This window comes from Notamacropus eugenii, chromosome 1 (assembly GCF_028372415.1).
Source record: "Notamacropus eugenii isolate mMacEug1 chromosome 1, mMacEug1.pri_v2, whole genome shotgun sequence".
NCBI classification, from domain to species: Eukaryota; Metazoa; Chordata; class Mammalia; order Diprotodontia; family Macropodidae; genus Notamacropus; species Notamacropus eugenii.
Window position 1 is genome coordinate 122,824,232 of NC_092872.1, and position 16,945 is coordinate 122,841,176.

The 16,945-nt window shown below is 38.7% G+C and overlaps 1 protein-coding gene across 1 annotated transcript in view; it reads right to left on the bottom strand.

Moving 5' to 3' along the window:
* Positions 1-13,949, bottom strand: part of RIGI (RNA sensor RIG-I) — an 80,388-nt gene extending 66,439 nt beyond the window's left edge. The window contains exon 1 of the mRNA XM_072612731.1: positions 13,673-13,949. Coding sequence (XP_072468832.1) covers positions 13,673-13,778 — 106 coding nt within the window. The 5' untranslated portion in view covers positions 13,779-13,949. The remainder of the gene's footprint in view (positions 1-13,672) is intronic.
* Positions 13,950-16,945: the final 2,996 nt, after the last annotated feature.

Below are 16,945 nucleotides of genomic sequence, written 5' to 3' on the forward strand. Positions count from 1 at the left end.
ATGACTTGTATTCTTATAAAGTTGATTGAGTTCTCTATATATTTGAGAAAGAAGACCTTTATCAGAGAAATTTGCTGATAAATTTTTACGCAATTATGATTATTTATTTTCCTCCACCCTATTTTGACTTGTTTATTCATCTCTTTCTCTCCTTTCACCTCGTCTTTCCTCAAAAGTACTTTGCTTCTGACTACTGCCTCCCCCAATCTTCCCTCCTTTCTGTCAAACCCCACCCCAGGCCACATTCTCTTATTTCCTTCCCCTCCTACTTCTTACCCTGTAGGGTAAGATAGATTTCTATACCCAAATGGGTGTCTAAATTACTCCCTCTTTGAGACAATTCTGATGAAAGTAAGGTTCAAGCACTATCTACTACCACCTCCATCTTCCACTCCAATGTAAAGGATATTTTGAACCTCTTTTATGTGAAATAATTTACCCCATTCTACCTTTTCCTTCCCCCTTCTTCCAGTGCATTCCTCTTTCTCACCTCTTTTGATCTTTTTAGATAGGATCCCATCAACTCATACCTGTGCCCTCTATCTACGTATACTCCTTCTAACTGTCCTAATAATGATAAAGTTCTTAGGAATCACAAGTGACATTTTCCCATACATATAAATGTATACAGTTTAACCTTACTGAATATCTTATGATTTCATTCCTGTTTACCTTTTTATGCTTCTCTTGAGTCTTGTATTTCAAAAACAAATTTTCTTTCAGCTATGGTCTTTTTATCAGGAATGTTTGAAAATTCTCTATTCCATTAAATATCTCATTTTCTCCTTAAAGAATTTTACTCAGTTTTGCTGGGTAGGTGATTCTCAGTTATAATTCTAGCTCCTTTACCTTCTGTAGTATTATATTTCAAGGTTTCCAATCCTTTCATGCAAAAACTGTTAAATCTTGTGTTATGCTGTATATTTTTTTTCTGGCTTCTTATAGTAATTTTTCCTTGACCTGGGAGCTCTAGAATTTGGCTATAATAGTCCTGAAAATTTTCATTTGAGATCTCTTTCAGGAAATGATTGGTGGATTTTTTTCCATTTCTATTTTACCCTCTGGTTCTAGGATATCAGGGTAGTTTTCCTTGATAATTTCTTGAAATATGATGTGTAGGCTGTTTTTTGGATCATGGCTTTCAGGCAGTGCAATAACTCTTAAATTATCTCTCCTAGATCTATTTTCCAGGTCAGTTGTTTTTCCCCATGAAATATTTCATATTTTCTTCTATTTTTTCATTCTTTTGATTGTTTGTTTCTCAATGTGTCATGGAATCATTGGCTTCCACTTGCTCAGTTTTAATTTTTTAAGGAATTGTTCTCTTCAGTGAGCTTTGTATCTTCTCCATGACCAATTCTACTTTTTAAGGAGTTATTTTCTTCAGTGAATTGTTCTGCCTTTTTTGCATTTGGTCAATTCTGCTTTTTAAATTCTTTCCTCAATTTATTTTTGTAGGTCTTCTAGCAGTTGACCTATTCTGTTTCATAAAATGTTTTTTTCTTCAGTGGTTTTTTTTTTTTTATTTACACCTCCCTTACTGAGCGGTTGTCTCTTTTTTCATGATTTTCTTACATAACTCATTTCTTTTCCTAATTTTTCCTCTACTTCTCTTATTTGATTTTTAAAATCCTTTTTGAGCTCTTCCAGGAATTCCTTTGGGGGCTGAGACCAATTCACATTTGAGACTAGATATAGCTGTTTTCACCTTGTTATTTCTTCTGAGTTTGTGTTTTGATCTTCCCTGTCACAATAGTAAGTTTTCTATGGTTAGGTTCTTTTTTGTTGTTGTTATTTGCTCATTTTTACAAGTTTTTTTTTTAACTCATAACTTCATGTTAAAGTTGGGCTCTGCTCCCTGGATAGAGGGGCACTGTTTCAAATTTCAGGTTTTTCATGCTGCTGTTTTCAGAGCTAGTTTTGGATTAAGTTTTCAGTTCTTCCAAGGTCATATTATCTAAGGAGAGATGTGATCACTGCTTTCCTGGCCTGTGTTCTAGTCTGTGAATAACCATGAGCATTCTTTTCCACCCTAGAACTGTGACTAGGACCTCTGTATCCTGTTGACCACACACTCTAGTGTGCTTGTCCTACTCCTACTCCTCTTTGCTCTTGGACTGTGACATGAAACCATATATGGGCAAAGCAACAGAGTCCTGTACCCAGGGCCAGCAAAGGGTCCCCTATGATCTCTTTCTAACCAGTTATTTGACCCCTTTACAGACTATAGACTGAGAGTTCAGGAAATGGCTACTGTAGATTCAGTCTCCCCCAATGCCTGCTGGTGGTGTGCCTGGAAGGGCCTGAACTGGACTGTACTCCACTCTCACCCCAGTAAGAGACTTCTCTTGATAACTTTTTAAGTTGTCTTGGGCTAGAAAATTGTTTCACCCTATCCTTTTGGTTTTGCTGCTTCAGAATTCATTCTGAGGTATTCTTTTAAAGTTGTTTGGAGGAAAATTTGGGGAGCTCAGGTAAGTCCCTGTCTTTACTCCACCATCTTCTAGTCCAACTATTCCGGAGAACAATTTAGAATTAAGTCAAAGGGCTATAAAATTGTGCATACACTTTGACCCAGAAATATCACTACTAGGTATATATCCCAAGGACATCAAAGGAAAGGGGAAAGGATCTATTTGTACAAAAATATTTATAGCAGCTCTTTTTTGTGGTGACAAAGAATTGGAAATAGAGGGGATGACCAGCAACTGGAAAATGGCTGAACAAGTTGTGGTGTATGATTGTGATGGAGTACTATTGTGCTATAAGAAATAAGGGGCAGGTGGTTTCAGAAAGCCTAGGAAGACTTGTAATACAAAGTGAAGTGCACAGAACTAGGAAAACATTGGGCAATATTGTAAGAATGATTAACTGTGAAAGACTTAGTTACTCTGATCAATATAATGATCCAAGATAATTTCAAAGGACCCAAGATGAAAAATCTATTTACCTCTAGAATGAATTGATTAACTAAGTGCAAACTGTGACATGCTTTTTAAAACTTTCTTTATTTTTCTTGTATGTGTGTATTTTCTTTTGAAACACAGCTAATATGGAAATATGCTGTGCATGATTTCACATCTGTAACTAAATTCATATTCTCCTCCCTCAACCCTTCTTAAGGGCTGAGGGAGGAGAAGGAGGGAAGGAGAAAATTGGTAACTCAAAATTTTAAAAAATGAATGTTATTTTTTTTTTACATATGCAATTAGGAAATAAAAAGAAAAAAACTTAAGAGTGGGCTAATTTCATTCTGAGCCTTGGCTAGTAAAGTAGTAGATTTCCTGGTTGAATAAGTCTCTGTACCCTAGAGTAGAACATCCTAGTGCCTAGGGAGTAGCTAAATGTTTGATGGAATTTGAATATGTCTATACTTAATTATCATCCTGTGATTCAACTCTTGTGATGAGTATGCTGAATAATTTCTTTCCCCAAACCCAGAAAAAATCTAGTCTCAAGAACTGATAGATCTCTCTTCTCCTTTCTGCTTAGATTCTACTCATTCTCACAAAATCCAAACTCCACAAAATCTTCTCTGAATACTAGAGCCTATACTGATTTTGTTCTTTTATCTGATAATCAGTAGCACACATACTTTACCATTAGTTTCATGTATTTTTGCTTCATCTCATAGCTAGTCTATCAACACACAGATCAGTATACCCCACCAAGTGCTCAATAACTACTTATGGATTGATTCAAAGATTGTAGGAAGGGCTGAGGTGAGTTCAAAAGTTCAGAATAACTAAGTCTGAACTTCCTTTGAGCCTACAATAGTCCAGGAGTCAATTCGAGAGTTCATAGGACGGAATATGATGCCTAGAGTCAGAAAGACCCAAGTCCAAATCCAGTCTCACACACTTACTAGCTATGTGATCCTGGGCAAGTCACTTAACCTCTGTTTGCCTCAGTTTCCTCATATGTAAAAGGGGATAATAATAGCACCTAATGTCTCAGGGTTGTAGTAAGGATCAAATGAGAGAATAATTGTAATCTAATAATGTATTAAAATGCTTTGTAAACTGTGCTATATAAATTCAAATTACCATTATTTGATGGAATAAAAACAATGGCAGGAGTGATTTTTTTTTCTTTGAAATATTTCTTTGCTTTTAAAAATTAAAATATTTCATTTTGCTGTAACAGGCCCTTCACAACAAGAACCAAATACTTCCCCTGTTCGTACACACATAAAGTTTATTCTTCGAAAGACTAAACAAAACCACCTAATAGAATGAGTGGGACTTGTGGTATTTTGTCATTTATCAGAGTTCATTGTTTTACTTTTCATAACTTGGTCCAACTTTAGCTTGGCTAACCTCTTGTGTTCTAATTTCTTTCTTGGTTAAGTGGGTAACTTCCCTGGTGCCCAGTGCTGACCATATTTATGGGCTACTCCAGGGCTGCCTTTGATATTTATATTGGGATTAGGCAGCAATACGCTAGTAAGTGTTTAATAAGTGGCTCTCTGGGACAAACAAAATTCATTGCACATCAAACTTTTAACTTTAATCTGCATCATTAACATATTATCTATCTTTTTTTTTTAGTATAGACAATCAACAAAACAATAAATCAAGTTTATATTTGTAACATTTGCTGATTTCTGAAGCACAATTGCATATGTTGAAAATTTAATAATTGGCTCTCAAGAGCCATTTCAAACTAAACAAACCCTTGAGACCAAGAATATTCCATAAGTATCCTAGGATATCACCATGGGTCCAGGAAATATTTCAATTTTTAAAAATAAAGAAACACTTCAAAGGAAGAAAAACAATCATTTCTTGCCACTGATTGACAGAAGACACAACTGAGCACAAAGTCTTAACTACTATCCCATTAACTAATGGTAACATGGGCAACAGCAGGAACAGAGTAAAGGCCAGGCCTCAGCACCCTCAGCCTCCATGCCCAGTGTAGCTGCTGCCCAGGGACTTGCTGCTCATAGGGCCACTGCTCATGAGACTCAGGGTAAAGCAGCACAAGAGCCATGGTCTATTGGACAGTGCCCTCACTTATGTGGCCACCAAGATAATCTTCACAAAACCTAAGGCAAAAAGTCAACAACTTTGTGTCATCTCACATGCATGAGCGGGAGTGAAACCTGGCAAGGAACAAAAACCAGGGAAGAAATGGGCTGAGCAAGAGGGGTTGTCAGAAAGGCTGGAAGCTATAGTGGACACAAAAATTTCCAAGAAGGTGGGTTCATAAGGAAACCAACTCATCATAGCACCCATAGAGTGAGCTGTTCTGGAGTTCCTGTTGCCCAGAAGAAAGGAGACACTAGAACTCCTCCTCCAGAGTCTTAAGTCCTGAAAAAAGGATTCCTGCAAAGCCTTTTTTTCTTGTGCCTTTCATGAGAGCTATTCAAAATCCCATGTGAAGTGAGTGAATGAGCTTATTCACCTTCATAAGGAAGATCCTTAAAGACTGTAGAGCCTTCAGATGTCATAATAGGCAGAGCAGAGTAACAGTTCCAGGGGAGAAATGCAATTTGCAGTAGAGAAAATGATAGGGGACCTTTATAATCCCCAAGAAAGCTGCTGAATTGAGAAGTGAGAGAGTGAAAGCATTGCAGGCACTTAGGAATTCCTTAGAACTTGTGCCTTTTATAGTTCTTTTAAAATTCATTTTGAGTATAGCTCTTTGCTGAGCTTTGAGAGTTGATGCCCTTGTATAGTCATCTATAGTTAATACTCCTCTCTGCCAAGAGATATCACCATTCCTACAGAAGACTTTCTAGGATTGCCCTCATTGTGTCACTCAGCTTAAAATTCAAATTCTATCATGAATCCCTGCTATTCCAATGTACCTTGCTGTGGACCAAAGGGACCTCCAGATCTTCCAACCTTTGGAAATTTGCAAGGTCAATTAAAGATCACTTTAGTGGTGAGGGACTCTATGTTCAGAGAAAATTGATTGGGAGCAGAGCAAAGGGAAATAAGGTGGAGTAAGGGCAGGGACTCCCTTGAGCTGCTCAAATTCTTCTCACAACTTTCAAAAAGGATGGGGTGAACCAATTTTTTAGCATAAGGCAACTTAGAAGATCAGTAGGAGAGGTCTGGGATGGGAGTGGATGGGAGTGGTCTCACTGGGATGAGAGTGGAGTGTAGTCCAGCAAGTCAGTAAGAGGCGTTGGTGGTGGTGGTAATGGTAAGTGAATTGATGGTGGCAGTTTCTGGAGCTCTTAGCCAGGGGTGGTCCCTGCAAGGAAATTTTTGCATTGCCCACATCTGGTTCTTGGTCACAGTCCCAGCATGATACACTTAGTGCACAATGGAATGTGTAGCTGCAAAGGAATGAAGACTCTGGTCAAAGTTCCAGGGTCAAAAAGAGTGTTTGCAGTTGCTTACAGACCACAGCACTGTCAGGAAAGCAGTTACTATGTATCTCTATGGATCATATCACCTTGGAAGAACTGAAAAGTTATAGACCCCAGAATTAGTTCTGAAAACAGCAACATGAAACCTGAAGCTTGGGACAGTGCCCCCTCCACCTGGAAAGAAGACACAACTTTAACAAAAAGTTAAAAGTCAAAAAAGTAGGCTAAAAAATGAGCAAACAATAAAAAAGAACATAACCATAAGAAGTTACCGTGGTGAGAGGCTTCATCAAAACATGAACTCAGAAGACAACAAAGTCAAAATAGCCACATGCAAAGACTCAAAAAAAAACCAAAAAACCAAACATGAATTGGTCTCAGGCCAAAAGAAAAAAATCCTGGAAAAGCTCAAAAGAGATTTTAAAAATCAAATAAGAGGTAGAGGAAAAATTGGGGGAAAATGAGAGAAGCACAAAAATCATGAAATAAGAGGCAACAGTTTTGGTAAACGAGTCACAAAGGAAATTGATTGTGAAGGGTTTGAAAGAAAAGGGAGGGTTTAAAGATAAGACAGAAGCAGAGAAGACACATCACAATTTTCAAAATTCCCAGGGGAGAAAGCAGGTTCATTATAGCACTCTTGGTGAAGGGGTGAATTGGTACAAATACTCTGGAAAGCAATTTTTCAGTAGGCTATGAAAATCACTAAAATATTTATACCCCTTTGATCTGAGGGCCATATTGCTAAGCAGGTAATCCCTACAGATGAGATATTCTGTATGTAAATTCATTGCAGCACTTCTTGTGAATGAGAAATATTTGGAAACAGAGTAGGTATTATCAGTTGTGGAAGGAATAAACAAAATTTAACTATTAAAGTAACAGAATATCACTGTTCCATAAGAGGGGGGGATATTAAGAATTCCAAAAAATATGGACAAAATATAAAGTGATTAAAAAATCAAGTAAACACAACCAGTAAAACAACATACATTGGAAATACAATAATGTATCTGGGAGTCTACCTGCCAAAACAAACCCAGGGACTATATGAACACAATTACAAAACACTTTTCGCACAAATAAAGTCAGATCTAAGTAATTGGAAAAATATCAGTTGCTTGTGGATAGGCCCAGCTAATGTAATAAAAATGACAATTCTACCTAAATTAATTTACTTATTCAGTGTCATACCTATCAAACTACCAGAAAGTTATTTTCTAGATCTAGAAAAAAATATCAAAATTCATCTAGAAGGACAAAAGGTTCAGAATATCAAGGGAATTAATGAAAAGTAATGCTAGGGAAGGTGGCCTAGCCCTACCAGATCTCAAATTGTATTATAAAGCAGCAATCATCAAAACCACTTGCAACTGGCTAAGAAAAAGAGGGATAAATCAGTGGAATGGGTTAGGTACTCAAGACACAGTAGTCAGCGAAAATAGCAGCTTCTGGGAAAAGAACTCACTATTTGACAAAAACTGCTGGGAAAACTGGATAACAGTATGGCAGAATCTGGTCACTGACCAATGCCTGATACTGTACACAAGAATAAAGTCCAAATGGATACATGATCTAGGTATAAAGACTGATACAATAAACAAATTAGAGGAGCAAGGAATAGTGTATTTGTCAGATTTATAGAGAATGGAGAAATTTATGACCAAACAAGAGACAGAGAACATTATGAAGTACAAAATGGATAATTTTGATTACATGAAATTGAAAAGTTTTTGCACAAACAAAGCCAATGCAACCAATATTAGGAAGGAATCAGAAAACTGGGAAAGAATTTTTGTAACTAGTGTCTGTGATAAATATAGAGAACTGAGTCAAATGTACAAGAATACAAGGCATTCCCCAATTGATAAATGGTCAAAGGATATGAATAGGCAGTTTTCACAGGAAGAAATTAAAGTTCTCTACAGTCATATGAAAAAATGCTCTAAATCACTATTGATTAGAGAGATGCAAATCAAAACAACTCTGAGGTACCACATCACACCTGTCAGATTGGCTAACATAACAAAACAGGAAGATGATAAATGCTGGATAAGATGTGGGGGAGTTGCATTGTTGGTGGAGCTGTGACCTGATCCAACCATTCTGGAGAGCAATTTGGAACTGTACCCAAAGGGCTACAAAAATGTGCATACCCTTTGACCCAGTAATATCACTTCTAGGATTATATCCCAAAGAGATCATAAAAATGGGAAAAGGTCCCATATGTACAAAAATATTTATAGCAGCATTCTTTGTGGTGGCCAAGAACTGGAAATTGAGGCGATGTCCATCAATTGGGGAGTGGCTTAACAAGTTGTGGTATATGAATGTAATGGAATACTATTGTGGTATAAGAAATGATGAACAGGAAGACTTCAGAGAGGCCTGGAAGGATGTATATGAACTGATGCTGAATGAAATGAGCAGAACCAGGAGAACATTGTACACAGTAACAGCCACAGTGTGTGAGGACTGTTTCTGATAGACGTGTCCCTTCACAACAATGCAAGGACTTAAAACATTCCCAAAAGACTCTTGGGGCAAAATGCCATCCACAGCCAGAGAAAGAACTATGGAATCAGAATGCAGAATGAAACAGTCTATCATGTCTTGTGTTTTGTTTTATTTTAGTTTTTCTCATGGTTTCTCCCATTCATTTTAATTCCTCTATGACTAATGTGAAAATGTGTTTCATAATAATATATGTGTAGAATCCATATAAGATTGCCTGCTGTCTCAAGGAGGGAGCGGGAGAAAATTTAAGATTTATGGAAGTGATTATTGAAAATTGAAAACAAATAAATTAATTAAAAAGAAAAAAGAAATACAACAATGTAAAAGGAAAGAACAACGACATGAAACTGAATACTGGGTAATTTTAATTACTGTTGAAGGAACTCAGGGAATAAATACATATTTCACTGCTAAATTCCAATTCCAACCTAACTACCAGAATATAACTATTCTGGGAAATAATTTGGAATTATTCAAGAAGAGTTATCAAATTATTCCTATCCATTAATTCAGAGATTCATCACTGATTTTATACTCTAAGGGAATTGCTGACAACAAGAAATGTACAAAAATGCTTAGTTGAGAGTTTCAGGCATAAGGAACAGCCAGTGAAAATTCATTCAATTATGAGATCAAAGATTGTTCTAGGAATTAGAAAGGAGAAGGCCAGTGACACTAGATTGAAGAGTAAGAGGAGGGGGAAGTAAGATGTAAGAAAACTGGAAAAGCAAAACTTGGCAGATTATGAAGGGATTTAAGAAGCAGATTTTATTGGTAGTAATTGGTAACCCAAGAAACTGTTGTTAAGTGATTTGCTTAGGAACATCCAACTGTTTCATTTGATTACATTTTATAAAAATCTTTTTCATTTTGAAGAAAGATTGGTATCTCCTACTAAGTGCTTTATACTTAGGCACTACTTTTTAGAAATGTATTGATTTGTAAGACTTAAGAATTCTGATTAACACAATGACCAACCATGATTCCAGAGGAGTGATAGTGAAGAATACTGACCACTTGCTGATAAAGAGAAAATGAATTATATATGCAGAATCAGATACTCATTTCTGAATGTGGTCAGTGTCCAAAAGTATTTCATTTGACCTATGAATAATTGTTAAAGGTTGCTTTTTCCCCCAGTAGGAGAAAGAAAAAAAATGCTAGTAAAATAAAAAAATAAATAGATAGATAAAACAGATAAGTGATGATAACTTGAATTTACATAACACAGTTTAGAGAGTATTTTAACATATTATTTCATTTTGTCCTCTCAACTATACTGTGAAATAGGTAATTCATTTTACAGAAGAGGGAATAGAAACCTAAAAAACTAAAATGATTTGCTCAAAATAACACATCTAGTATATAGGAAAAGTCAATCAACAAGCATTTAGGAAGGACTAACTATGGGCCAAGCATGGAGTTAAGCACTGGGGACATAAAGAAAGGCAAAAACACGGTTCCTGCCTTCAAGGAGCTCATATTCTAAGGGGGAGAAGACCAGCAAATATTTCTGTACATACAAGAAAGCTATAAAGTAAGAGATCTGTAATGTCAAAGCAAAGGTAAGTAGTGAAGGGGAAAGGAGAAGAGACCAGGAAACACTTCTTGAAGAAGGGGGTAGGTTTGAACTGAGTCAAAAAGCCAGGGAATCCAGGAGGTGGAGGTGAAGAGGGATAGACAGCATGGGCAGGAGCCAGTGAGAAGGCATGTGATTGGGAGATGCCAAATGTCATGTGCAAGGAACAGCAAAGACAGTGTCTTAAGATCACAGAGTAAACAAAGAGGAGTAAAGTATAAGACCAGAAAGGTAAGAAAAAGTCAATTTGTTAAGGGCTTTAGAAGTCAAAAGGAGAATCTTATATTTGATTCCGGAGATAATCTGGAGCCATTAAATGTATTACATGGGGATGGGGGTAATGATCTAGTCAGACCTATGGCTTGGGAAAATCACTTTGGGAGCTGAGTTGGAAGAGGGGGAAAAGAAAGAAGGCTACCACAGTAGCTCAGGTGATAAGTGCCTGTACCAATCTTGGGCACAAATTGGATATGTGGGGTAAATGAAAGTGAGAATGAGGAATCAAGCAGGTTGTAAGCTTGGGCTACTAGGAGTATTTTAGTGCCTTAGACTATCACAGGGCTTGGGAAGAGAGGCAGAAAGATATTTTGGATATTTTGAGTTTGAGATATCTACAGGTTATCTGGTTCAGTAAGTACAATGAGCATTTGGTGATGAGATTGGAGGTGAGGAAAAAATTAGGGCTGGATAAATAGGTCTGAGAATAACCCATTAGAATTAATGAGATCACCCAGACAGACAGTTAAGAGAGAGAAGAGTACACAGAACAGAACACAGTAAGTATGACTTAGAGAATGTTGTAACAAAACAGTCTAGAAAGCAGTGGTCTGAAAAGTAGGAGAACCAGATGAGGGCAGTGTAGAAGAAACCTAAAGAAGAGAGTGGCTCGGATAACAGAGCAATTGGCACTATCCAAGGCTACAATCACGGGAGGTGGGATGAGTGCTAAAAAAGGTTTGGAAGAGCTGCTGTAGTGAAAGAGATGGTGAATCAGAATTCAAACTCTGACTTCAAATAAAATGTTCTCTTCATGTCATTTTGCTTTTAAGAATTACCATGATATGACAGCTGCCTTCTCCCTACAATCATATGTCTTCCTTTTTCCTGCCCTCTAGCCCAGCTACTCAACTACTTAACACAGGCACCTTGAATGGTCCCTGATTACCTTTGTGTTTGAATTCCCTCCACTTACTGAGTCAAATACTGCCTTGGCCTCCTAGCCTACGCAGCTATTGTCAATGAATATTCAACTATAAGGCAGGTGGGGCAGCTAGGTGGTTCAGTGGATAGAGCACCAGGGCAGGAGTCAGGAGGACCTAAGTTCAAATCTCACCTCAGACACTTGACACTTACTGTGTGACCTTGGGCAAGTCACTTAACCCCAGTTGTCTCATCCTGGCTCATCTCCAATCATCCTGATGAATATCTGGTCACTGGATTCAGATGGCTCTGGAGAAGTGAGGCTGGTGACTTGCACAGCCCTCCCTCACTCAAAGCAAAGTCAAGTGCAACTCATGTCATCATTTCTCTGATGGCATGATCTTTGGCAATGAAGTATGAACACACATAAGGCAAACAGGTGGTATATCAACCAGGAAATGTGGATCAAAAGACAGAAAAGAATTTCTATTAGACATGAGATGCAGTATGATATAGCAGAATGAGAACACTGGATTTAAAGTCAGAAGGACCCTGGGTTGACTATTTTCTATTTATCCTGTATATAACTTCGTCCTCTGTAGTTATTCACATGTTGTCTCCCCTATTAGATTGTAATCTTCTTGAGGACAGGGGCTCTCTTTTTAGCTTTCTTTGAATTCTTGCCCACTTCTCCCCAGCCCTCCCATCCACCTCCAACCACTTAGCATAGTGCCTGGTTCTTAAGAGGTGTTTAATAAATATTCATTGACTGGTTGACTGCTGGGCCCAGTCCCAGCTTTATAAGCTGTATGATTGTGAATAAGTCACTTTAAATTCTGAACCTCAGTTTCTCCTTAGGTGGAATTTGCATTACTTCCCTCAAAGGATTTGTTTGTCCTATGTTGGGGGAAAAGACCATGACATCAGAGAAATGATGATATGACTTGCACTTGACTTTGTTTTCAGTGAGGGAGGGCTGTGAAGATCACCAGCCTCACTTCTCCTCCAGAGCCACCTGAATCCAGTGACCAGATATTCATCAGGATGAGCAGCTGACCCAGGATGCACTGGGAGACCTTGGGCCCCTTAGGCCAAGGTCTTTGCAAGTAATCACTTAGGGTGAGGAAATGCCCATTCATTGCATAGGCCTGTTTAAGAAGAAGCCAGGGCATGGCCCTTTAATGAGGCCAAGAAAAAGAAAGACTTCAGGCTGGGAGGGAAACAGCAACAGTTACTATTGATAATCACCGTAAAGCTAAGAAGGTCCAGAAGAGCCCTTAGGCAGGGGCCCATTGGCAGCTTCAGAGTGCAGTAGGTTTAAGGTTTCAGACAGGATAGCGAAAGGAAGGGGAGGGAAGGGAAGGGGAACGAAACTAGCCAGTAAAACCCAAGTCAACTGGGAATGTTTTGACCATCCAAATTTACCTTTGGAGAGGAGAAGGAAGGGGAGGAGGAGGCAGACAGGAGAGGAGGAGCTCAAGTTACCCAGCTAACTGGGTTCCCATTCAGCCAGCTATACCCACTCACAGGATTGTGTTTGTCCTTTGTTGCCGAGGACCATGCCATCAGAGAAATGAAATGAAAGGAACTGTGACAATCAATCACTATCATTATTATTAAACCGTTATTAAAAATGCATCAAGGGGGAAAAGTTGCCTATAAAATTTACAGTAAATTTGGAAACACACTAACGAATTTATAATTTAGATTGGCCACAAGCAAGCTGTGCAATCTGAGGAGCTTCTTTTTATTTCTCTGGACACTTTTCACAACTTTAAAAGTGAAAGTCTGGACCAGATGGTCTCTACCGCTATTCCCTCGACCTCCCTCCTTTTACCCCGGCCCTTCAACACAAGTAGTGTAACTCGAAGTAGTAACTTCAACAAACTAAAATCAGGGAATAAACCTCACCTCCAGATGTCCCCGGAAACCACCTGCCCCTAACCCTAACCCTAAATGCTGCAGGCTTGCAGATCTGCGTGGCAGAACGGGCTGTTAAGGCTTAAAGGATCGGGTTAGTATCAAAACAACCTAAAGGTCCGAGCTGGGCAAAGGTTGATTCACTGCAGATGGAGGGCACAGCCAACCTGCGGGAAGGGGCAGCATCTCACCTTGCGAGAACCAGTCAGTCATGTAGTCCAAAACATGGGTGGGGTCTAATATGTTCTTTATGTGGTTTGCGAAAAACTCCAGGTTTCTCTTCTCTTCTTCGGTCATGTTATTGTCTCCTTTTTAGCATCCGAGGCAGCTCTACGGGCAAAGGGAGAGGCGTCCCACGAATCTGGGGGACGGCAAAGAGTGAAACAGGGAGTTCACCCAGCTGTCAGGGGAGGGACGGGGATCGGAAGGGTCGAACCGCCCAGAACAGAGCAAGAGGATGGTTCCAGTAAATCAGCTGATAGCAGACGTTGCTGTGAGCTGGGAGGGAAGCTCGTTAGGGAAACAGAAAATCGAAACTGCAACTAACCTTGAAGAAAAGAAACTTAGATTTGTCTCACTCAACAAGCATGGGGTGTAAAAATCCTTAGAAGGCATTTCAAATCTGACAAGAATTTATTAATCACCTATTATAGGCTTAATAAGACAAAAACTGCCCCCCCCTCTGTAAAATAAGGGGGTTAGGAGTAGCCTGTTTAAGCCTTTAATAAAAAAAAAATCATCAGTGTACAATACCTGGCAGGTAGTAAGTACTTAATATCAACGGTTCTGAACCTGGAGTCTGCCAACTCAGCTGTTTTTTCTTCCATGTTTTGATAATCCTATTTCAATATAATTGATTTCCTTTGTGCCTTATCTATTTTATTTTTTATTTTTATTTTTTTAACATTTGAAGACGTTTCTCTGAGAAGGGTTCATCAGGCTGCCAAAAAGGCCCATGACAAGATAATTGTTATGAGATCTTTTATACTCAGAAGAGGGTCAGTCCTCAGTCCTTGCACTCAAAGAGAAGGATCAGGGAAGATTTCATGAAAGAGGAAGCACTTGAGCTGAGTCTTTTTTTTTTTTAATTTTAATTTCTCTAACTTTTCAGTATTCATTTCCACAAAACTTTGGGTTCCAAATTTTCTCCCTATTTCTCCCTTCTTCCCACCACAAAACGCTGAGCATTCTAATTGCCCCTATCACCAATCTGCCCTCTCTTCTAACATCCCTCCCTTCCCTTATCCCCATCTTCTCTTTTGTCCTGTAGGGCAAGATAATTTTCTGTACCCCATTACCTGTATTTCTATTTCCTAGTTGCAAGAACAATACTCAACAGTTGTTTCTAAAACTTTGAATTCCAACTTTTCCCCATCCCTCCCTCCCCACTCATTCCCTTGGGGAAGGCAGGCAATTCAATATAGGCCATATCTGGGTAGTTTTGCAAATGACTTCCATAATAGTCTTGTGTAACCATATTTCCCTCCATCCTATCCTGCCCCCCCATTGCTTCTATTCTCTTTTTTGATCCTGTCCCTCCCCAAGAGTGTTGACTTCAAATTGCTTTCTCCTCTCACTGCCTTCCCTTCCATCATCCACCCCACCCTGCTTATCCCCTTCTCCCCCACTTTCCTGTATTGTAAGATAGGTTTTCATACCAAAATGAGTGTGCATTTTATTCCTTCCTTTAGTCAAATGTGATGAGAGTAAGCTTCATGTTTTTTCTTTCACCTCCCCTCTTTTTCCCTCCACTGAAAAGTCTTTTACTTGCCTCTTTTATGAGAGATAATTTGCCCCATTCCATTTCTCCCTTTCTCCTCCCAATATATTTTTCTCACCCCTTAATTTCATTTTTTAAAGATATGATCCCATCCTATTCAATTTACCCTGTGCTCTCTGTCTGTCTCTCTCTCTCTGTGTGTGTGTGTGTGTGTGTGTGTGTGTGTGTGTGTGTGTGTAATCCCATCAACTACCCAGATATTGAAAAAAGTTTCAAGAGTTACATGTCTTTCCACGTAGGAATGTAAATAGTTCAACTTTAGTAAGTCCCTTATGACTTCTCTTTGCTGTTTACCTTTTCATGCTTCTCTTGATTCTTGTGTTTGAAGGTCAAATTTTCTTTTCAGCTCTGGTCTTTTCATCAAGAAGGCTTGAAAGTCCTCTATTTCATTGAAAGACCATTTTTTCCCCTGAAGTATTATAATCAGTTTTGCTGGGTAGGTGATTCTTGGTTTTAGTCCTAGTCCCTCTGACTTCTGTAATATCATATTCCATGCCCTTCAATCCCTTAATGTAGAAGCTGCTAGATCTTGTGTTATTCTGATTGTATTTCCACAGTACTTGAATTGTTTCTTTCTAGCTGCTTCCAATATTTTCTCCTTGACCTGGGAACTCTGGAATTTGGCCACAATGTTCCTAGGAGTTTCTCTTTTTCAATCTCTTTCAGGAGGTGATCGATGTATTTTTTCAATATTTATTTTGCCCCCTGGTTCTAGAATATCGGGGCAGTTTTCCTTGATAATTTCATGAAAGATGATGTCTAGGCTCTTTTTTTGATCATGGCTTTCAGGCAGTCCCATAATTTTTAAACTGTCTCTCCTGAATCTATTTTCCAGGTCAGTTGTTTTTCCAATGAGATATTTCACATTATCTTCCATTGTTTCATTCTTTTGGTTTTGTTTTGTGATTTCTCGGTTTCTCATAAAGTCATTAGCTTCTATCTGTTCCATTCTAATTTTGAAAGAACTGTTTTCTTCAGTGAGCTTTTGAACCTCCTTTTCCATTTGGCTAATTCTGCTTTTTAAAGCATTCTTGTCCTTATTGGCTTTTGAACCTCTTTTGCCAATTGAGTGAGCCTATTTTTAAAGGTGTTATTTTCTTCAGCATCTTTTTGGGTCTCCTTTAGCAAGGTGTTGACCTGCTTTTCATGCTTTTTTTCCATCTCTCTCATATCTCTTCCCAGTTTTTCCTCCACCTCTCTTACTTGATTTTCAAAATCGTTTTTGAGCTCTTCCGTGGCCTGAGACTATTGAATATTTATTTTGGATTTTTGGGATACAGAAGCCTTGACTTTTATGTCTTTCCCTGATGGTGAGCATTGTTCTTCCTCATCCAAAAGGATGGGAGGAGATATTCACCAAGAAAGTAACCTTCTATAGTCTTATTTTTTTCCCCTTTTTTGGGCATTTTCCCAACCAGTTACTTGACTTTTGGGTCCTTTGTCAAGAGTAGGGTATACTCTGGGGACCTGTAAGATATCAGTTCCTCCAAGGTGGCACAATCAAGGGTGTACTGGTCTGGGTGCGGGGAAGGAATTTTGTGCCCAGAATCTTAGCAGAGTTTCCTCTCCACAGGTACCTGACCTCCAGTTCTGCCAAGCTAGCACTGGGGGTGGGGGTGGGGGTGGGATTCAGTCAAGCTGTGGGGGCAGGGCCACCATTCAGTGGGATTAAGACCAGCTCACT